The following is a 23,544-nucleotide window of genomic DNA, read 5'->3' as shown; positions in this document are numbered from 1 at the left end:
ACTTGGTATTAAACGCTCCTTCTTTAGTTCAAATACTTCAAATCGCTTGAAGAGGGAACCCCGACCCTATTCAACGACAACCGTCTCACAAAACACACAACACAGCTGAAGCAACTGTTACTAGAGCTAATTACTGCGAGTAACTACCACATAATCACACAACGCTTCCTCTTTAAAACACTGAACCTGAACTCAGAAAGCAAGAACATAAAAACATGACCACCATCAGGGAAAAATAGTGGTCTTAAAATTTCTAGAGGGCTCAACAGAAATGTCACTGATAAAATGACAACAGCCTACAAAGACACTGGAAAAGGAGAAGCAGAGATGGAAGCCATTAAGACAATACTGGATATTCAGGCATCCCTATTAACACTTGTTTCCCCAAGGGGGGTATTTTGGGGGGGTTCAATCTGTGTGACCATGGCTAACAGAGCGCACACACACCCCCCCCCGCACACTGCGGTCGCAGAAGAAGGCACTAGAGTGGGGCTGTCGCTAGCCGTAGAAAAGTAAAAGCGATATACATTCATAGCTCACAGGTTATCTTGACCGCAGTCTGGGAATAAATACACAAAATGCACTTGTAGAAAAATAAAATGTAAAAAAGCGTGGCCCCTTTTTTTTCTTCTTATTATTATTTTTGGATTCTGGGAGACAAGTATGGCTACTTTTTCACGGCTTTTTTAAACCCCCCCCTCCCAACTGTACCCTACCCAGCACTTAGAAGGCAATTCAAGAGTGATCCTCCACTGCTCTGGCCACGAGCAGTCGAGCCCTTTCATGCACGCCAATATGAGAATATAGAGGAGAGGAGGGATGGAGTGAGGGGGCTTTAGTCGGAAGAAGGGGGCTGTTGGTAGGAGGTCAAGGCTCAGCTTTCAGTGCGAGGAAGTAGAGGGGAAACTCAACAGAACATGTTTTTAAATGTTCAGACAACAAAGAAATCTCATCCAAAACAGAGTCACCCACACACACATACCACACACATCTCAGTGTCTTCATATACAGTGTTAAGTGTAAGGACCTGGGAGACAAACGTGTGCATGAATCTGGGTACCACTTTACTGTAACCCCCATCCCTATGTAGCATTTCTAAGCCTTGTAAAGATTTATAACACACTGTAATGGGGTTATAAGTACATTTATTTAATTAAAGTGTTTATTAAGGTACAGCAATTGTCATGTTTGTATTTTACTATATTGTCATTCATATCAGTTTATATGCCAACTTCCACGTAGGATTAGTTATAGTACACTTACTTAGATTAGTTACGACTACATTATAGTGTGTTATAAACCATTGATTCAACATTTATATTCTGCTTAAAAATGCTGAACAGGGGCGGTTCAAGTCAATTATTACCTGAATCGGTATTTGTTTACCGTGTGTGTGTAAAGGAGGAAAACCGGCTGTTTGTGCTAGAGCTTCAAGAACAAAGAGAAGTCGGTAACCACAAAGACGACATCTCCTCTTAAGACCCACACACACACACCCACACCCACACACACACCCACCTCAAAGAGTATGTTTGGAGAGAAATGAGCTCCAGCTGACAGCAGGGGGAAGGGGACTGAAGTGTTCTGCCGAGTAAGGAGTGTGCGTGTGAAGGGGGAGGAAGAGGAGGGGAAGTATTGGGTTTGCAAAGGCGGGAGTGCAGGAGGGTGAAGGAGGGGGTGTGGGGTGCATACCACAGCTCTGCACGGACTAAAAAAAAAAAAAAAGATGTGTAGTGAAAATCCTGACTGTAGACAAAGTTCAGCCACTCCGCTCCTCATCCACCCTCCCCTTCCACAACTCCTCCACCACCTCCTTCAGTTTCCTCCCAGAGTCCCGTGAGCGTGGTGTGTCTTCATGTGTGCTTGTGTCTGTTCGTGTGTTTCTGTTTGTGTGGTAGTTGTTCGATGGTTCAGTCGGGCCTGTGAAACGGCAGCGACATGATGGGGCTGAGCATCCCCTCCTTAAAAAGAGGAGCCATGGTGGCGAGTCTACCTCCGCCGCCGCCGCCATCCACAGGCCGCTTTCCCCACGCCAGTTTCCACTTCCTGTCACGTGGCCGTCGCCTCCAGGTAGCTCTGTAGTTTGCGGACGGTGGACTCGTCCAGTGAAAAGAGGTCAAAGTCAAAGGTGGTGTTGGTCACGTTGAAGTGGCCCGTCTCCTCGATCAGGTTCACAATCTGAGAGAGGAGTGATCAAGTATGATCATTTAACGTAATCTTTTTATTATTCCTGAAAATAACTCCATATATAAAAAGATGTTTATGTTTACATAGTTCACCAAGTTACATTTTTCAACTTTTTCAGTACTTCCCAGTAGTATATAACAATATTTCCTAATGATATAATCTATATAATCTAGTTAATGTAATCTATTTAATCCAACCTATTTAATACGACCTGGACATAGATAAGTGACATAAAATGTATAGATGGATTAACCAATTAAAAATGATAAATTGATTACATTTCATGCTAAAACCTGACTCTTGCCCATTGTGAGACGATGAGCCTCCTAGCTACTGTAGCTATCAGTAGTGACAGCGTTTGCTACAGGTCTGATGGCGCTGACTGAAACAAAAAGACGAACTGAACAGCCTCCGACACGCACAATCCACTGTCACAACCATTCCACTTTTGGTTTATCAAAGTAGGACGCCTCCCAGCAGCCTGCAATTGGACATTACTGCCCAATATTAATAACATTATTACCTACGGTAGGCAAGAGAAAATATGTTAAATAAAATATATTTATTTCAGATCACATTATTCATGGCGAAACTCAATATGTAAAACAACCTTTCGGGTTCACCACTTTTCAAAAATGCAAGTCATGGGTTTTTCCATGTATGCATCAAGTTCTCCCGGTTGCTTTATATTATTCATATCACATTGATTAAATGGTACCAATACATTTTCCAGTACTATACTTATTCATTTTGATAAACATCATGCCATATTTCATTGTTAGACAGTATCAAGTGAACACACACCTGCTGTAAGACGTTACGCTCCCTTAAAGCCATCAGTCTGCGATGGAGGTCCACCAGTTCTTCTGTGTAGGCCTGCAGAGTTTACAGAGGAAAGTAAATATGGTCAGTATTAGAGGTCATAGGGCTGTTATATTTTTATTATTTTAAAACTTCTGTATGAACGTGGAAAAGATTATGCGTCTGATCCATTGCATGTCTCTAATTAGAGTACTGCAAAGATTTGTATTTGTTATTGGAAACTAGCGAGCCTTTACAGACGAGATAATCAGGACACCAAACCATCTGAGGAGTCAAGTTTGGAAGCATGTTGGTTCTGACACCACAGGTGAAAAAATGAGGATAAAGGATACTTTTAATTTGACACTCAAGTCAGAGGGTTGCATTTGAATTATTTAAAAAGAATTGCGCATTCAAACTGGAAAAAGTTTTTGAAAAAGTGACAGCCATAGAGTCAAGATTTAGTGGAGAAACTGGTCATTCTTGGTCTTTGATGATCTTGCTTCCGTCTTTATGGTTTTTGCATTTTGCTGCAAAGTAGTTAATCTAGAAATAACTACGGTTACAAACAAAAGGATGTTAATGGTGTATTTATTCAATGTTGTAGGGTGGTTTTTGACACCACAACATATGGTTTCTTTTTGCTCACTAAAAGTGTCCTTTGAATTTAATCAGTGTGGGATTCAACCTTTTTCCTAATGTCTCAACAAAATCCATTAAACTGAGCACATCTTCTAATGTGAAGGAGTAAGCTCAGTTTACCAGTTTCATGAATCAATTTGTTACAAAGAAGAAAAAAAGATTTATTTTTAAAAAGGTACATATGCCAGTCTGTCTGCACATCTTGATCAATTAACTGTCCATTACTCCATCTTCAATTCATTAATGCACTTATTAAATGTGGACAAAATATTGCATGTGTATATTTGTGTGTTAAAGCATAAAAAAAAGTTTGATTTACCCTTCCTACCTTGTCGTATCCCTTCTTCAACACCTTCTCTGAGCGAAACGAGGAATCTGGACTCTTTCTGCCTGAAACCTGCAGAAAAGGAGAGCAAGAAAGAAGGTGGAAAGAAATTAGAGAAAGAGAGGATACAAAGAAGAGAGAGAGAGTGATATGAGACCATAAAACTGTCAGGGACACTGAAGGAAGTGGAAGCCTGGTGCAGTCCTCAAACCCTGTGGTTCCCATGTCTTGGTGGAATGTCTTTAGGCTATTTTATGTTGGGTAGGAACCAAGACATTAAAAATACAGCATGTACTGAACTTCAAAATAAGTTGTCTCGGTCCAAACAAAGGCCTTTTTAATAGGGGTGTGCAAAAAAATAAAATAAAAAAATCAATTCACATTTGTATCGCGATTCAAGCTCTACAGATTCAAAAAATTCCAAAAATCAATCGATCGATTGATTATATATATATATATATATATATATATATATATATATATATATATATATATATATATATATATATATATATATATATATATATATATATATATAATATTCATGACTATTTACATTGTAGATTCTCACTGAAGGCATCACAACTATGAATGAACACATATGGAATTATGTACTTAACAAAAAAAGTGAAATAACTGAAAACATGTCTTATATAACTCTGCAAACCCTTGGTGTTCTCTCAATGAGCTTCATGAGGTAGTCACCTGAAATAGTTTTCACTTCACAGGTGTGCTTTGTCAGGGTTATTTAGTGGACTTTTTCTCCTTATTAATAAAAAAAGCAAAGGGTGGTTACTTTGAAGAATCTAAAATATAAGACATGTTTTCAGTTATTTCACACTTTTTTGTTAAGTACATAATTCCATATGTGTTCATTCATAGTTATGATGCCTTCAGTGAGAATCTACAATGTAAATAGTCATGAAAATCACACACACAAACACACACACTTTCCGTTTTGCTCCATCCTCATTGAAGGCGAGAGTTTTGGTACATTTCGGCTTTTATAACCTCGAGGGGAAGACAGAACTTGATAGGAATCGTGCTATATGCAGGCTTTGCAAAGCGAAAGTTAAGTATTTTGGAAACACCAGAAACTTGAGAACTCACATGGTACGCCATCATCTAGAGAGTAACATTAAAGACGTGGACGAACAACAACCTAAAGGACTGTGCGAGTCAACCAACGCACTCTTTCAATGCTCTAAACTCCCACCAAATCTGAACGAAAAGCTCTTTTTATTTAACAGTTTTATTTTATACTTGAACTAAATGTATTTGAAAGCTGGCCAAAGCCTGGCACTTTGCAGTTTTTAGTTGCAAAAGTTTTTATTTTTGTATTAAGACATATAAAGTAATATCAAACTACATTTAAGTTTGTTGTGTTTCTTTGCTTTTAAATTGTAGGTCTACTGCAATCACATGGGAAAAGTAACTACATTTAAATACTGTGAAAATACATACTAAAAATCAATATTGAATCGAATCGTGACATTTTCTGAATCGTGCACGCCTACTTTTTAATATTGGTTTGATAGTTTTACTCATACATGGGTTTTATCAAAACACACAAAATACATTTCTTAAGTCTATTTTAATAACAAAACCACAAACATACACAACGTAATGCTTTAGGAAATTCCTGTTGGCCAAGGATAATGTTGACAGCTAAACACTGAAGAATACTGGATGGAAAAAAAAAACTCAGTAACGCATTAATATTAATAAGAACAAATAAGACCAGAATCAGTAAACAGTAGGTCCAACTTTGACTTGGACAGTCAGTCTACAACCATAAACGTCCATGTTTGGTTTTAGTGTTTATTTTCTAGTCAACTATTTCCATCCCTTTCAATACAACAATGACAGCAGGCAGTAAAATGAGGTTTGTGTGACTCACTTTGTTATTGGAGGAGCTGTGTTTCTGCGGGGGTGGGGCGGGGTCTCGACTTGGGCTGTGCGAGCCGTCACTGCTGTCACTCTCGCTTTCCAGGCTAAGTCTGATGGGGGAGAGAAACAGGACAAGCACACACACACAGACACAGACACACAGACACACAGACACAGACACACAGACACAGACACAGACACACAGACACACACACACAGACACAGACACAGACACACACACACAGACACACAGACAGACACACAGACACACAGACACACAGACACACAGACACACACACACACACACACACACACACACGGGTAAAGAAAGTTAAAGGCACCTTATTGAGATCGGTCTAATAAAATCTGTTTCAGTCTGTACGATATCAATTTTGAGGCATGACAGGTTGTGATAAAAACTGTTGAATTGTAGTGCTACGATTTACTGTAAATAGAAAACAAAATACAGATGCAAGAAGAAAGTTCCATCTACCTGTATTTATGTATAATTTGCACGTATAAAAAAAAAAGCTGAATGGAAATGCAGAAAATTGGATACAAATTCTAAATATTGCAAAAAAGTTCGAATAAATCATGCTGTCGTGAAGCAAGTGACTTTAAACGCCCACTGAAGTGATGAAAAATGGCGGCAGACAAAAACATCAGCTGTGTGGAGCGATGAGACTGTAACCCTTCTCAAAGAACAGCGATGGGAGTAACGCGTTACAAAAGTAACACAATTACAGTAAAGTATTCCTTTTTGCTGTAATGAATTACTAATCAATTTTAATATATCACTACAGTATATTTAATATATGTAGTAATATTATACCAGTTACAGTCTCGGTAACACGAGTTACAGCGCATTTTAACCCGACATTTAGTGGTGTTATTTTCTCTCTTTTTTTTTTTTTTTTTTTTTAAGAATTCACCAACACTGCGAATCATTTTAGCACAGAAAAAAAAAGTCTGCAGATGTCCTTTCCTGTTGCTGGAGTTGATGGTTGAGATGACTGTAGAGACGGATACATTAGCGACATGACAATTATTTTCAGGAGTTATTTCGCTGTGTTGAAGCGAGCTGTCCCGTCACGGTTCCCGTGATCAGAGCCACAACCAGAGACGGTAAGGACAACATCTGTGTGCCAACATGTAACAGTACGTCAGTGCTGACAGCCGTGTGTCCGAGCAGCTGACTGATTCATCATTACATTGTATCAGCGGTGGAAAGTAATTATGCCGTACCTCAATACAACTGTACGGTACTTTTGAGTATTTTAATTTTCTCCTACTTTATACTTCTACTCTACCACAATTCAAAGTCAAGTAGGCCTATTGTACATTTTACTTACTTAGTTTGCAGATTCAGATTAATAATACATAATATTATGAATAAACTATGATGTATTAAAGTGGATAAAGATGAGACTTTAGTGATCCCGTGGGGAAATTCACAAGCTACCTGCCAAGTCATAGCCTACTTTCACGGTTATTTTGGTGAAAGTGACTCAAAAGTAACACAAAAGTAGAGTAAAGCATTCCAATTCAGACAGTAATATTGTAATATAACTAATTACAAGTTAGCAAGCGACTGGATAATTTGTGCCCCCAGTTGTTTCTCGATGCTCTCAACTCCTAATATTTGCATAACAGTGGTGGATGGAAAGGCGCATTCATTTGAATCTGTTCTTGAAATTAGGTTAAAATTTGCACTAAAATTTGAATGAAAGCTTTGCAAGAGATACGTCACAAACTTGTTTGCCACTCTCATGCAGCAAAACAATAAACAAGATTTGACCATACCGCTGGCACTTCTATACATAAAAAAAAAACTCAAGAGAAGAGGAGAGTGTGGACCCTGTCGCGGGCAGGGAAAAGAGTGCAACATGCTTAATGAGTTTGGAGGTAAATGTGTGTTTTAGCAGGAGCAAGGTTGAATTTGTGTTACAGTGCAATCTAGGACCACTGTTTTAGACGATGACCAAATAGGGAGACTGACCGAGAGTCACGGTTGGGGGGGTTGGTCTTGATGGGGGTCTCCTCCTCTGAGCTGCTGTCGTCATCATCTGATTCTTCTGACTGGATCTCCTCCACCATCGATCGTAGAGGGCCTGGGAGAGGAGGACAGAGTCACACAAACCATTATACAACTCACCTCAACCCTTTACCTCCAGAAAACTTGAAACACTAATTAATTAATGCTCATCTCTGTAAGGAAACAAGGTGAATGGACTCTCTACCTTGCCCCTGTTTCTGTCCCGGCTCAAAGTCGGAATCTGAACTGGAGTCAGAGCTCGAACTGGAATTGGAAGGACTGGAAGGAGCAGACTGCTGTAAGAGGAGAAGGAGATTGATTGATTTTTAGGAAACATGGATATTCAAAATCAAAGATTTGAAATTAAAAAAAGGACCAATCTAAAAGTACTATCATGTCCATCTATAAATTAAGTTGTATAACAAATGGATAAAAATACAAATTAGCAAGTACAGCATGTAATTAGAGCTGCAATGATAAATTGATTAATTGATTAAAGTGCCCATATTATGAAAAACAAAATCACTTTTTCTGGGATTTGGGGTGTTATTTTGTGTCTCTGGTGCTTCCACACACATACCAACTTGAAAGAAAGAAAAAAAAACATCCATGCTGTTTTGAGTGAGATACGGGTTTCTGAATGTCTTCTGCCTTCAGTCTCCGGGTGAGCTGTTCAAAATCTGCACAGCTTTCTACGTCAGTAGCCGAGACAATGTGGCTAACCGTAGCATGCTAGCTTGTTCTCAATAGCAAAACACTGCTACAACACACACTAGTTCACCATAACCTACAAAAGAACTACTTGATGTTCCTGTTCTGCAGGTATTTCACGCAAAGTTGGAAGTGCACGCTCGTATAGAAGAAGTCTCTCGGCTAATCCTGTCTTGTGCTAACTGAAGTTGTAGAAACAAACAGCTAGCTGATGGGATTCCTACCTAGCTACTGTGCATGTGCGCCTCCCAACAAAGATGGGATAGAAGTGCGATGCCTCACTCTGTAGCTAAAAAAAGAGACCTGAACACACAAGGTGAAAAGACAATCTGCAGCAATGTGCAGTACAAGAAAAATATGGTGTTTGTTGAAAATTAAACCATGTAAACCTTTTCTGGTACAACCTCAAATTACAATTATGAACCTGAAAATGAGCATAATATGGGCACTTTAATAATAAATAGATGGAGACTTTAACAACAAATATTTTGATAATCGCAACAAAAATACATTGCATTGTTTAAGTTTCTTATTTGTAAGGGTTTGTTGCTTTTCCTAGTCTTATGTGATGTCACGTTACACTAGGTTTAAAGAAATGTTGTTAGGTATTGTCACTATTTTCTGACAAATAATCAATTAAATGAGAAAATAATCTGCATATAAAGTCATAATTGTCGTTAGTTGCAGCCCTTACTATGAAATATAATTAATGATCATAATTTTGAAATTTTTTGAAAAGCATAATATTATAAAATCCTTATCTATCCATACTAAAAGCATAATTTTCACCTTAAAAAAAAAAAAAAAAAAAATTAAAAAAGTGGCTCCTGTGAAGCAGACATACCTCTGACTTAGACGATGCTTCATCCTCTGAATTCGACTCTTCCGACTCTGGAAGTTTTTTGGGCTCCTTCGGCTCCTGCGTGTCATTTTTGCCTTTGGCCCAGCGACCTTTTTCTTTGGGGGGTTTCTTCTCTGCGTACGGCTGGCTGGCTGCAGAGGAGGAGGAGACACGAGGAGAAGTTCCTGTGAAGGCAACAACGGTCGGCCCCTTCGGCCCCTCTGAGCTGGCTTTCTTCTGCTTCTTTGCGCTGGGTTTGGGAGACTCGACAGTAGAGGGTCGTTTCCCTGGTGCTTTGGGCTCGGCGGGCCCTCCCCGCCTCCTCCCCCACCACCACCCCCGCCGCTACCAGCCCCCCCTCCTTTAGGGGACATGCCCTCCATCTTTGACTCCTTCAGGGTGAGTTTAGGCTCCTTGAAGGCAGCCTTGGGTAGAACTTTAACTTCATCTTTCACTTTGATCTCTGACGGCTTTTTTGAAGATGAGGAAGAGGAAGGATCACGGCCACTCTTGCTTCCATCTCTGTCGTTGTCTCCTTTCGACGTGACTTTGCTCTCAGAGTCTTTTCGGGGCCGTTCACGGTGCTCCTTGGTCAGTTTGTGCGGTTTGGGTCCTTTGCTGCTGCCACCACTTCCCTCTTTGCTGGGCTCCTGGAAAAAGATAACAAAAGCACTGTCACCCACAATCTACTCTTAGAGCACTCAGCCGAAAGCCTCATGAAAGGAAACAGAAGCACCAAGACCTTGTTAAGGTCTGGCCAGTCTAGTCTGTAATGTATCACATTATTTACTGTGAAGGAGATGTCAAACTCAGTAATTAGTCTAAAAAACAACTGAAAGACAGCTAATTAAACCTTCTTCTCTCTATGCAATAACAAGACTAAAAGTCTACAGTCACGCTAGCGGCTATGAGTGACTGGACTTGGGCACAGCGGTGCTTTGAGCTAAATGCTAAAATAAGCATGCTAACATGCTGATGTTTAGCGGGTATAATGTTTATTATGTTCACCATCATAGCTTAGCGTGTTAGCATGTTAACACTAGCTAATTAGCACTAAACACAAAGTAAGCTGAGGCTGATTAGAATGTCTTCAGTTTTGCTGGTATTTGGTCATAAACCAGTTAATGTTAACCTCATGGTGGCACTAGAGGCAAAGTCAGGGGATCACCAAAGTCAGTAGGATTAATCCTCTGGGGATCGTGAATGTCGGCACCAAATGTCATGGGAATCCATCAAATAGTTGTTAAGATATTTCAGTCTGGAGCCAAAGTGGTGGACCGACTTACAGACTTTGCCATCCCTGAAGCCGTGCTACTTGCGTGGCCACAAACGGTAGACAAATACATACAAAGTAGGGCTGTGCTCGATTGAAGAAATTCTTAGTCGACTAACACTCATTAAATTGTATCGACTAATCGATTTGTTGATTTAATCGACAGATCTGTAAATCTGAGTTTCTCCGCAAAGAGTGATGCAGAAGCACCACTTTCATTCTTGTGTTTACCAGAGATGTGCTCGTACGTTTCTTGGAAATAAGTCATTCAGCATGAAAAAAAGCATACAACATGACTAATCGACTAAAGAAATCTAAGTTGACTAAGACCAAAACGACCGATAAGTCGACTAATCGACTAAGAGGGAGCAGCCCTAATACAAAGAAAAAGTTAGTTCACCAAATACCATTTTACAAGTTAAATAAAGATACTATACTTCTCTCAATACATTAGATTACACTATTACTTTGAAGGGCAGTAAATGAGAACATTTAAAAATTTAGAATACGTTGGGTGCAGCAGACAAAGTAAGCATTTACTGAAGGTTGTATCAACAGAAGTGGATTTTATAAGAGCTCTCTGGCACAGTGATCCAAGTGGAGGATGCCATTTACACACTGCTCATCCACTTATCAGCAAACAGTTTTGCAGGTTTTTAAACTTGATATGTACATAAGAGCCTTTATTATGATAGACTCAATACAGACTGGAGCATTGGAGAGAGTGGTGTGTGAGTCTTCAGAGGTGGCTCTCATTGACTCTTTTAATAATCAGCAGATGGGCACAGCTGGATGAAACCAAGTCCAAGCCGGTTCTTAGCACACAGCCACAGTAATATTGTGGATTGAAGAAAATGTATTTCTATATCAAAATGAGGGGGAAATTTAGTTTACAGGATGTATAGGTGTTTGCCATCAGCCCGTTTAAGTAGGTCACCGATGTGGGTCTTAAAAGTTTTGAAAGAAATCAGTTTGTGTCAAGAAAAACATTAGGAGGAACCTGCAGAACAACATACTTAAAGAGAAGACCTATGCGAAGCTACAAATGAGAAACCAATGCCATTTAATTTAGTCAAACATGAAGGCCTTACCACTGTACTGATCTGTGAAAGGTTGAAACCAAAACAATGGCAACAATGGAAAATGTAAACGGGATAAGTTTTGTGTTTTCTCCCGATAGGTTTATTTCATTTGACCCCATATCCCTCAAAAAAGTGGAATGATCAATAGTTGTGTCACTTTCTGTTTAAATACTCCAAATAAATGAGCAAGCTGACCGTGATAGTGAGATAATTAAAATGGCATTTTCTAGTTGGCAATTTAACCAACCTTTGACAGATGAGAGGTCTTTGTCTTCTTGGGATCTGAGAAGGCAGAGAGAGGGATGGTGGGGAGCATCGGGTAGTCTGGACTGGGCCTCGACACGGCTTCAGCCCCCTCTGGAACCACCAATACCTGAAATTAAAGAGACGAAAGTTATGGAGCTTCTGTATAGATCTTATGTGTTGTATATACACTGTAAATTCTCAAATAGTGTCCAGGGTATACATTTACTTTGACTGAAGACAGAACCAGGCTTTTTATAGTTACTTTTTCCCCAAAGACAAATGTTGCGTGACTCACAGTTGGAGCATGTCTAAGGCTTGAATCATCAGTACAAAAGATGAACAACTCTTGTAAGCACCCGTCACTAAGACTTTCGGATGTGCAAGAACATTTTTGAAATTGCAATGCGACCTGGTGTTGAGAAACTGACTGCAGCTTACATCTTCCCTTCAGATTCTGGGTAATCGTTGGATGAATTCAGCTGGGGCAAGGACTTTTGTCCACAAATTCAATGACAAAGTGTTTTAATTTGCTACCGCTCTGACTGCATTCTTCTCACATAGTAACGGGGGCTCAGGCTCATGGGTACTGTAGTATTTAGGCCGTCCGCCATGCCAAACTTAAAGAAAGAAAAAAAAAAAAAAAAAAAATTTCTAAAAAAGTCAAAGTCAAAATAATTCAAACTGGTGGCCATAACATAAACCTATATGATTGTTACATTATGCAGTCCCTTGTTTCTATGTGAAGTAACACAGGATTTCTGCAGGATTCACCAAGTTAAATTCAAGACTAACATATGAAAGTATGATTAATAACCAGTGGGGACAATATGGTCTAGATTTATTGATTATCATATAAAAAAAAATTTAGCACTTCCCAGCAGCATATAACAGTAATTTCTAATGATAGAATTAATTTAATTAACGTGAACAACACAAATAAGTGACATAAAATGGATTGATTGCTTTCATTTAGGTTCATTTCCATTTTTGCTAAAACTGACAGTGATTTAAAATAGTTGCTACTGTAGCTCGCAGCAGTGACAGTGTTTGCTGGTCTGATGATGCTGACTAAAACTCCACAAGGAAGGATTGAACAGCCTCCTACATGCACAATCAAGTGTTGCAACAATCCAACTTTTAGTTGTTAATTTATAAGTGTACAGCATCTCTTAAAAATCTGCAATCAGATACAAAAATCTTATATAACTAACAATTTATGGCAGGCAGGAGAAAATATTTAAGACATTTAAGGACTTTTGGGGGGAAAGTTAGAGGATTTAAAAACAAAAGTCAAGACCTGCAGATGCCCTGCATTGAGGAAAAAAACATTTCCAGAAACAGCAGTTCCTCCCACTTCAAAACTAATGATGCAATAGCCTATATCATGTAGTAGTTTCTAGTCACTCATTTAGCCATGAGTCCAGTGAACCACCCAGTGTGTCAGGCAGCCTCACCCCTCCAGCTTTGATCAGCTTTCTCCTGAATTCTTTGGTGGGGTTGTTGAACGTGAGCTTCTCACAGCGCAGGTGGTTTACTGGTGGGTTGCCCTCCAAGTTGAGAAATAGGTCATAGTTGAAACACACTTTTTTTGGCTCCTCCTGAAGGATGACAACAGGATAAAACACTGTTTTAAACCTCCTCTAACAGCATGTGTGAGACCATGTAATTTGTGTGTGCCTTTCTGCATTACACCTCTCAATATTGACATATTTCACAACAAAAAGATAAAAGCTGAATGAAGGAACTATCATCCAGGAAGTCAAGAAAACAGAGACACAGCCAGAGCCGACACAGTGATAAGAATCAACTTACATTCCTGAGAGAAGCTGTGGAGAAGTGGACAATTAAAGCTGAGGAAACGGCATGCTTGAGAGAAAACAAAAATGTCTTCATGTAAATGCAGATGGATTAATGGTTGTTGATATTTACACTCTGCTTGCTCACCTTTTAAGTATTTTCTTGACATATTTGACCATTGTGTACACGTTAATTGCACATCAGAGGAGGATGTAACATTTTGGGTGCAGTCCAGAGGTTTAATATTATAAAGAGCTGCTGAGACAATGGTTCACTGATATGCACATACCTCTTAAGCATCGTCCTTATCTTATAATGAGAGTAAAGTGGGTCTTTCTTTCATCATTCATGTCAATGGCTAACGGGGTACTTAAAGGTGCCAGTGTATGCTCATTTTATTTCTCTCACATAAAGAGAGAAATGTCCCTCTCATAAAAGTTGTACTAACACAATCATGCTTTCTGATTGGCTAAGTGTATGTATAACTCCTTCTGGAGAGTGTGTTAGTACAGCTGTCCAAAGTGAAGCCATTCACAAAAGAAATGGTCAAACAAGGATTTTAAACCATCACTGAGTTGCACTTAAACAATCTACATGCACTTAATGTAATCTCATTATTCTTGGACTTGGACAATAACCTGATTTCTGAAACATTATGCAAAAAAGAAACAGCCGGTTTTGTTTATCAAGTTAAGGAATTAACCTGGTCAACACGGATAGCTTTCTGTTTTACCTCCCAGTAACCCAGATTTTTGTGTGCATGTAATGTTTGCAGTATATGCTTGGCCTCCTTCAGTCTGTTAATATTTCGATGCAGTTCACAAGTACTATATCCACATTAATTGTAGAGGATTCCATAATATAACACCTGCAACATGTAAAAATCAATTTACAAATTTCAAAACATTGAAACATACATTTCTTTTCTATAAATACAGCAACTACACAGCTTACTATCCATGTCCAGTTGATCTCACCTTGTTCTTGAAATAGACCTCAATAGGCATGAGGAAGCCTGCGTAGCCCGACTCTTCCACTTTGTACGGAGGCTCCTTGCATACTGCAGACAAAGACATGTCATTGGCAGTAATTAGATTAACTATTAACTCATTACTCTTATCTATAGAATGAGTTAATGGGGGTAGACAAATCTATTAACTAAATCAATTCCAAGAAAAATACTTCTTAAAAGTCTCTCACAAAAGGAGATAAAAAAGAGAGAATGACTCAAACTATATACTACCATGAATTAAACGTCAAGAGCATTTTGCTTAAGGGCATTTGAACACAAAACAGCGACACAAATCATCAATGAGTTTGAACTTGGCCGACATGTTTGATTGTCTCATACTGTATATATTACTTAGGCCATTTTCAAAACTGCATACTATACTAGCAGCATGTACTGATTTGGCAAAAATGTAGCCTTAGTATGCCAACAAAAGCAAAATCTGCACTATGCCAAAAATACTTGGATGACATACTGATTCGGAGAAAATCGCCAGTATGCCTCGGACCGGTCTATTTCGCCTACTTTATCCCACAAAGCGCCACAACAACCGCGGTTTGCTGTTGTGGCAAACAACTGGAAACTTTTACAATTTTATCACTAAATTCCCTTCTGAGACTTTTTCATGCCAGATCAACTGTGTAAAGTTTGAATATGAGCAGTTTAACGAAAATGTATGTATGATGTTAACAAGCTCGCTGGCTGGGCTTTCACTCACACACAACCGCCACGGAGCAGACAGAGGCAGGAGAGAGCAGCGTCTGTTAGGGCTGAGAGATACTTCTATCTTTGGTGTGTATATATATATATATATATATATATGTGTATATATATTTATAATATATATAAATTTATATATTATATATATATATATATATAATATCTCTAACCACAACTAAAAATGTTATCAACACAAAACTTTGATGCTAGTTCGCCATGCCGCTCTGAGGTGCTGTACCAAATTTGCTAAAGACCAGCCATTAGGGGGCGCTATAGTCAACGTAGACCTGTTTGGGCCTTTTAACTCCTGAAGTCAAGCATGTTGTATACAACGCCAAACGGCACTTCTGATTCATAACTTCATAATTATAAATAGTAGAAACTTAGGGTTGCAGCTAAACGCTAACAGTTGCCCCTTTCTGCTGATGTTTTTGTTTTCCTCCTAGCCCTTACAGAAGGTTTTGCATCCAGCTTAGAAGTCCAGAGTTTTTTGGGTCTTTGTGCAATTAATCCATACGGTTACATCCAAGATTGATACACTGTGTGTAAGAAATGTTAATAGTTTGTCCTTTATGAGTTATAATGTTCAATATGTTTATTTTTGCACTGGATGACTCCAAATATATAGAACTGTAGATATGATGCTCGTTCAGCATGCCGCTCTGAAGCTCCGTACCAAATTTGGCGAAGATCGGCCATTAGGGGGAGCTGTATCTAACGTAGAATGTCTTGGCCCTTCTACTCAATCAATGTTAATGGGATATTTGCAGCGGCAGAGTACCACAGACCTAGCCTGGCTCCACCCTCCTACGTACTTCCACTCAATTTTCATTTCATTTGAGTACTCCGTCTGGGTTTGCGGTATAGTCTTGGGTTTTCTCAACCAGAGGGAGTAGCTGAGAATAATGACGTTGAGGCCGTGCGCTAGAGTTGTGGCGGAGAAAGATGCGAGCGAAGCCATTCGGTCCGTTGTGGCAACGCTGCTGAATATTCAGAAGTTAAAGCCCGTTAATATAAGTTAATATTTTTTATAGCACTTTTTAATGTGCGATTGTGTAAAAGTGTTCACGAGATACCAACCTTTCGTGAAATTGTGAATTTCTCCAGCTGTCTTTCTCTCGTCTACGTGTAGGAAACGCTGGTATTAAACTGACTAAAACTAGCGGTTTTATTCATGTAACGGAAAAGGTTTGTGTAAAGCAATGCTTTATATAACAGTCTCCACTTGTTGAATATCTTATTTGTCTTATGTCACCATGAGCTGTTAGAATAAATAGTTTAAGGGGTGGGGGAGGTAAATCATGCAGCGTCTTATAAAGTAAACAAACATTGGTCATAAATAGGATTGGGTACCTAGGTAACTAGGTACTTTTTTGGATACCGGCCGCATTATGTCTGTCAAATCAAACGGTGCCAAATTTCGGTACTAGAGAGCGCATAAGCGCGAGCATATATGTCCTCTCTGTACACACGCAGACACGGACAAAAAAAGTGAACGGTATCCAAAAACCTGTCATAAACAAAAAAAAAAAGTAAAGCTCAATAGGTTATATTTTTCATTTGCAATAGTGGTGGGAGTTCATGTTTTGTCTTGTGCTTTAGGAGCTTGTTCAAAAGGCTCAGCCTGGCCTAGCATACTGCAGAATAAATAAATTTATTTAAAGATTTCTAAAACGGCCTTAGTGTCTTTTATGCAGCATCTAAAACTCTTAATTAGCTAGGTTTATGACATACGCTATAAACATGTTCAAATATTTGTATCCATCTGTCTCACCTCTCTTGGGTTTGGGGAAGCTCTCATGCAGGCGGAAGACAACCTTCTCTACAAAGTGCTGGATGTCGCCGGTCTCTGGCCCTCGGACAAACACCATCCAGTCGTGGGTGAAGCCTTCTGATGTTACCTTCTTCCTTAGCTGGGCTCTGTGGCCCAACTCCAGCTTCACCTGCACTGTGCACTGAAACAGAAAAGGGTCAAATACTGATTATTACTATACTAGGCCTGTAGACCTAGGGGAATATACACAAATATATACAAGTGCAGAATTATTCAGATCAAAACACTGATGAAGATGTAGTGTGTAAACATTCATCATTTCTTATCTACACTTTGTGCATATTGAGGTGAGTAGAGAAAGGTCAAATACATGCCTAAATGACAGATTGTTTTCTTCTTCTTGCGTTGAGTCTTTTAGACTTTAAACCTCAAGTAGGTTCCTTGTTTCCTCACGACAGAAATATTTACATGTAAATGTCATGCTTTCCTTTTCTATCTAGCTCTGCTCATACAACCTACATGAGATATCACTAGGGTTGGGTACCGAAACGCGGTGCCAATAAGGAACCGGTGCCGACGTAAACGGTAGTAACGAGACCGAATAAGAATGAAAGTTTCGGTGCCTGACTTTACACTACACCTGACAGCAGGTAACGTTAGCCTACCTTTAGCTAGCAGCTGGATTAAACACATGATAAAGAAATTTGATTTATATAGCATCTTTCAAAACGAGAGTTACAAGTAGCTTCACAGGCGCACACAAAAATATAGTACCATGAAATACAACAAGAATTTCAGGAAGTTTAAGACAAAAGCAACTACCCAAAATGTAATGGCTAGAACTCCATCCTGGTTCTAAATTTGAATATTTGCGTTTTTTCTTAGCTTTCTATAATAATAAACTTAATATCTCAAGGTTTTGGACAGTTGGGTGGACAAAACAAGACATCACTTTCACCGTATTCTCTTTTATAGACCAATCGATTAATCAAGAAAATAATCAGCTGATTAATGCATCGTTATTTAGAGCCCATGCTACAGACTTCAAAGTTCTACTGTAGATTATACAGTAGTGGCTGAGAAACCTTGCAAACTGAGGTTGATTAAGACATAAACTAAAGCAAAGCTGATAGTGAGATTAAACCAAGGGGCCATTATTCATTGGTTTCTGATTCCACCTTAAACAAAAACCTCTGAATCACTATTTTGGAGTGTGTGGACTTAATACTCAAGAGGAGAGGCTAAACACTTGGTCTGGACAAACACAAAGCTGAAATCGGTGTTGGGACGCTCCCTGAGGAATGGGAGTGATTAGCTGCCAGAGCCAACAGATCTCAAAAGGTTTGTCCAGAAGAGGGGCACATTTTTGGGCTACTTCTCTCAGCCAATAACAATGACAGCGACAGGACAAGCAAATGACACTGTGCTGGTGGTGAGTGGCATAGCATGTGAAGAGGCTATGGAGATGGGAGTGCAGAAGGGAACAAGGAGGTGGGGGGGGGGGCTATGAGAGGGGACAGAAAGGCACTTTATGTCCAGGGGAGGACTGAAGAATGTGGGGATTTGGCCCTGGCACAGAGCAGCTCGTGAGCTGGGACTGAGAAGGGGGATTAGAGGGGACAGGACTAGTCTGGCACTCCCTGACTAACTCTCTCTCTCTCTCTCTCTCTCTTCCCTCTCTCTCTCACCCACCTCCCCTGCCTGGCACACTGCCCAGCCATTCTATGGCAGTAATGCCCTTAAACTCCAGACTCCACCACACCCACAGTGAGCAGCCATGGAGTCCCTCCAATCAACACACACACACACACGCACACACGACTGTGATAAGGACAACATAGAAATCAGAATGATAATGAGCCAAAGAGGAAGACGGTGACTCTGTTTGAAACGAAAGGGAACAATACACTGAAAGAATGGAAAAAAAACAAAGAAATGTCTCCCAATAATCTGAAAATTAAAAGCCCAGAAGGGAAATATGAGGCTGAGAAAATTAGAGCCGAGTAAGCTGGTTAACAGACCAATTAATCAGGAACTATTATTTTCATAATTAATTAATTAATTGTCTAAGCCATTTTCAAGCAAAAATGCCAAACATTCACTAGTTTCAGCTTCTTCTTTGAATCTTTTCTTTGATTTATGAGATAGTAAACTTATTTACACAATATTTGTGTTTTGAACAAAACAAAAGATTTGACGACCAGCTGGGCTCTATATTATATTCTAGATCATACTGAGCATTTTTCAAATTTTTTTGACATCTTACAGAGCAAATGACTGATCAATTAAGTAAAAAGTGGCAGATTTCTCATTAATTAAAATAATCGTTTGCTGCAGCTACAGAGACAATTCTAGGGTTACAAGATTGTTTAGATTGCCTATAAGATAGTAGAAGAGTGTAAGAAAATAGTCAAACATGCCAATTACAATTTCCCAGAGTCCAAGGTGATGTCTTTAAATCATTTGTTTGGTGAGACCAGAATCACAATACTTTAATAATCCCAGGGGAAAATTATTTTAAAACCACAAAAATATTGAATTTACAGTTTTAGAAAACAAAAAAACATTTTAAAAGCTGGAGAGAGCAAATGTTTGTAGAACTGTGCTCAATTGAAGAAATTCTTAGTCGACTAACACTCTTTCAATTGTATTGACTAATCGATTAGTCGATTTAATCGACAGATCTGTAAATCTGAGTTTCTCCGCAAAGAGTCATGCATAAGCACCACTTAAATTCTTGCGTTTGCCAGAGATGTGCTTGTACGTTTCTTGGAAATAAATCATTCAGCATGAAAAAAGCATAAAACATGACTAATCGACTAAAGAAATTCCAAGTTGACTAAGACCAAAACGACCGATTAGTCGACTAAGAGGGAGCAGCCCTAAACGTTTGGCATTTTATGATTTAAAGAATTTAACAATTCATTTTCTACTGATCATTCACTAAAATAAGTGACTAAGCTCTACAAAATACAAACAGGAAAAAAATACTATGTTGATAGACATAATTTGAAATGTCAAATTGTCTGAAAATATGAAGAACATGCATCTAAAACAAACAGACTGCTGATTATAATTTCTAGTATCAGAAGGACAAAATTACTTGTGCTAACACATGTATTAAGCTTTCCTCTATAAGTCAACAAACCAGACAACACAAAGCCACTAACATCGACATGGTGCATGATGCATGCTCTCTCTTTTTCTCCTACACAGTGCTCGAGTTGAGTTGAAATACAAATTTTGGCAGACACACTGGCTCCCATGAAAACAATGAACTCCCAGCTGACATGTAAATAACACCCCTCGTGACCATGTTAATCTCTTCCAGCTAATAAATTATTACATTCAAAAAGTCTGAAAGTTTCACTCGGAGGGGACACACACAAACAAACAATCATGGCAGCAGCTGTGTTTTGATGAAGCTGCAACCTAACATCTAAAAGAGATAAAACAGTTACTTGTATTGGAAAATGGTCAGCCCCAGAGAGCCACAAATAGCCTATCTGCAGCACCCAATGGAAACAAGAAAACGAGTATTGGAATAGATAGGGTGTGAATGAGTCTGTGGGAATGACAAAAAGCTGCATGATCCCAACTGCAGAGTTCTTAAATGCAGATCTCATAACAAGAAATAGCAAAGATCTCAGTATTTGCACACAAAGTCAAGACCATGCTTCACTGTGCACGCATGAAGCACTTTGGCTGTGTCATGATGTTGTAATGTGCAATAAATACCTTCAATCACAACACTTACAGACTGAACTTGACTCTTCAGCATCCGGCAGACTTATTAGGTCCATCTATCTAAAACTAATTCAGTACAGCCTAATACAACAACTGTGCAACATATCTTAATTTCATTAAGTTATAATGTTAATTTATATCAGTGAGGGTTAAATATGAGAAACACCTTCTAGTATAAAGTAATACAATAGGACCACAAACGACATCCTCTAAAATGGCAATAAAGTTGAATCGTTACCTTCCTAAAACAGATTAACAATTAAACATTACAACCTTCATTGAGGTAGGTTTCATTACGAGGCTGCTGTATTAGACTGCATTATTCTTAGCTATGTGTACCAATGGACCGGCAACTGTGCATTTGAGTAATAAGAATTAAAAATCTAATGCACATCTTTCACATTCATCACAGAAGTATAACTACATAAGTCTTAAAACTTGTAGCACAAGACTTCATCTGGAACACTCACAGATCTAGTTAAAACTTCAAAGAGGCCAATGCTGAATGGAGACTAGCTCCTAGAAAGTGGCTCCACGGGTGTGTGTGTGTGTGTGGCCTAAACATCTGAAATATAGTCCAGAATAACCTCAGGCATTTAAAGAGTAACCCACTTTGAAGAAATATCTCCCTCAGTTAGCAGATATGTAATTTGGTTCACCCACTGTTCCGTTTTCTGCAAAATAAATGAAGCTTTTTAGGATGACATAAATCTTAACTGTGCTAATTGATACATGCAATGGTATTACATTTGAAGAAGCAAAGGTTTACCATACCAGTTCTTTAAAATTGTTGTTTTATTTATATTATAGGTTCGTTGCTTTGTAATGATTAGACAATGCATGTGTGGTCATCATAACTGGATTCAAGTTAAACGTCTGCACACAGAATTTGTCATCTTTTCCACCACGCTGCATGCATCATAGTCTAAAATAAAGGAATGCGGTAAGCCTTAAACATTAACCAACTGTTGGCAAATAATGCAAAGATATTTCTGAAGTTGTATGGTCGACGCTGGCTTTATTAGCCTTGCATGTGAGGTTTCAGGCCGCTGGCAGTGGAGACGCCACCCCGCCTCTCCAGCCCAACCTGGTGAGGACAAATCTTTTTCCCCGGCGCCTTGTAGCGGCTCCTTAGCCTTTAGCCAACGGCCGACACTCTCCTGATAGGTAGACTAGCTTAGCTTAGCTGCAACAAAACCTCGACTCAAATTGGTATGCATAGTTTTTAACGATGTGCATGTGCGTTTTAAACACGGCAGAGCTGAATAAACACCAGATGTAAACCTCTTTGTGTGCCTGGTGGTGGCTACAGCTATGCAGCGGTGCTGAATGGTGTGGTAGACTGAAGCTAGCTAGCGGTAAATACCGATGTATGAGTGCCCAGCTAGCATAGCTCCAGAGCCAAACAACTACGAGTTCATTAGCAGCAGGAGCATTTTTTTCTTCTGGCTAGCAGAACAGAGGATTCATTCCTGCCCTGCCAGCGCACAGCCTGCTGGCATTTTCTCCGTGAAAAGTTCAGATTCCACAAGGAGACACAAAAGCCACTGTACCTGGTTCTCCATGTTTCTCTGGCCTCAGTGATTGTTGTATTTATTTACAGCGGCGTTTGTGGAGCGTCTCCCCAGCCTCTGCTCCTCATTGTGTGTCAATCCAGCCCAGAAGCGGAAGGCAGACGGCTCCCCTCCCCTTCCAGACGGCTGCTGGCAGGCAACCAAAACAGAAAGCTCTCTCAGCCTATCAGGGAGCGGGAAATTTAAGCACTCTTGAAAGGAACCAATCAGAACAGTCAAGAGGCGGGACAGTCGCTGAGCTGCAAATACAATTAAAGCATTTTCTGGTGGTTTTCTCGAGTGACAGCGAGCTTGTCCCAATGGCTACAGTTTTGTTTTAATTGTAAAATGCACATGATGCTAATTGATTAATCGGGGTTCGATTACATTGCTTACACATTTCAGCTTTTCCTATTAGTCTGGCAAATTCAATATCAATAACATTAACAATGGGGGTTACATCGTACTCATACGACTTAATTAACATTTTTCGGTGGGGGGGGGGGCATTGTGAATACTTTGGATTTGCATCTTATTGATATTTTATATGCACTCGGGGTAAGTACTATCTTTTTTGAATGTCTCACAACCATCCCATGTTCACTAATTATTGTCAGTATGATGACTTTTCTGAGAAGTTACAGTTAGTTACAGTAAGTTAAAAATGTCCCATTTTTTATGAACAGTCTTTTACATTCTCAGAATATTTTTTTGATTTCTTTATTTAAAAGGGGAAACGCACATGAATCAACATGAGCACAGAGTCCAACATGTAAATGTGCCAGATTTAGCCATGCGGATTATTTTCATCTGCAGTCCCTGATCATTGATCTCCAGCCAATGCTGTTATCTTATAAAGTCATGATAAACTCACTATTACTTAAAAGTACAGTATTTAACTACGGTTTTGA

At 39.3% G+C, this 23,544-nt stretch overlaps 1 protein-coding gene across 1 annotated transcript; it reads right to left on the bottom strand.

Moving 5' to 3' along the window:
• Nucleotides 1-452: 452 nt before the first annotated feature.
• Nucleotides 453-22,782, bottom strand: LOC114561584 (protein ENL). Its single transcript, XM_028587645.1, has 13 exons — nt 22,634-22,782; nt 17,334-17,514; nt 14,808-14,890; nt 13,488-13,631; nt 12,035-12,160; nt 9,776-10,082; nt 9,436-9,743; nt 8,086-8,176; nt 7,845-7,956; nt 5,856-5,955; nt 3,959-4,027; nt 2,992-3,063; nt 453-2,178 (listed from the first exon to the last, which is right to left on the bottom strand). The coding sequence occupies exons 1-13, from the start codon at nt 22,643-22,645 to the stop codon at nt 2,050-2,052; spliced, it is 1,734 nt and encodes a 577-aa protein (XP_028443446.1). The 5' UTR covers nt 22,646-22,782; the 3' UTR covers nt 453-2,049.
• Between the last annotated feature and the right edge of the window lie 762 nt (nt 22,783-23,544).

Source organism: Perca flavescens, chromosome 9 (assembly GCF_004354835.1).
Source record: "Perca flavescens isolate YP-PL-M2 chromosome 9, PFLA_1.0, whole genome shotgun sequence".
In the NCBI taxonomy this organism is placed as follows: Eukaryota; Metazoa; Chordata; class Actinopteri; order Perciformes; family Percidae; genus Perca; species Perca flavescens.
Note: the sequence above shows the minus strand (reverse complement) of the source record. Positions and strands in the feature narration are given on the sequence as shown.

What these genes read in the sequence shown, in the direction of transcription:
- LOC114561584 (XM_028587645.1), bottom strand. An exon ending in AGGTCTATTTCAAGAACAAG is followed by an intron (nt 13,632 to 14,807) that starts GTGAGATCAACT and finishes GTCATCCTTCAG; the next exon opens with GAGGAGCCAAAAAAAGTGTG. An exon ending in AGGAGGGGGGGCTGGTAGCG is followed by an intron (nt 9,744 to 9,775) that starts GCGGGGGTGGTG and finishes GGAGGCGGGGAG; the next exon opens with GGCCCGCCGAGCCCAAAGCA.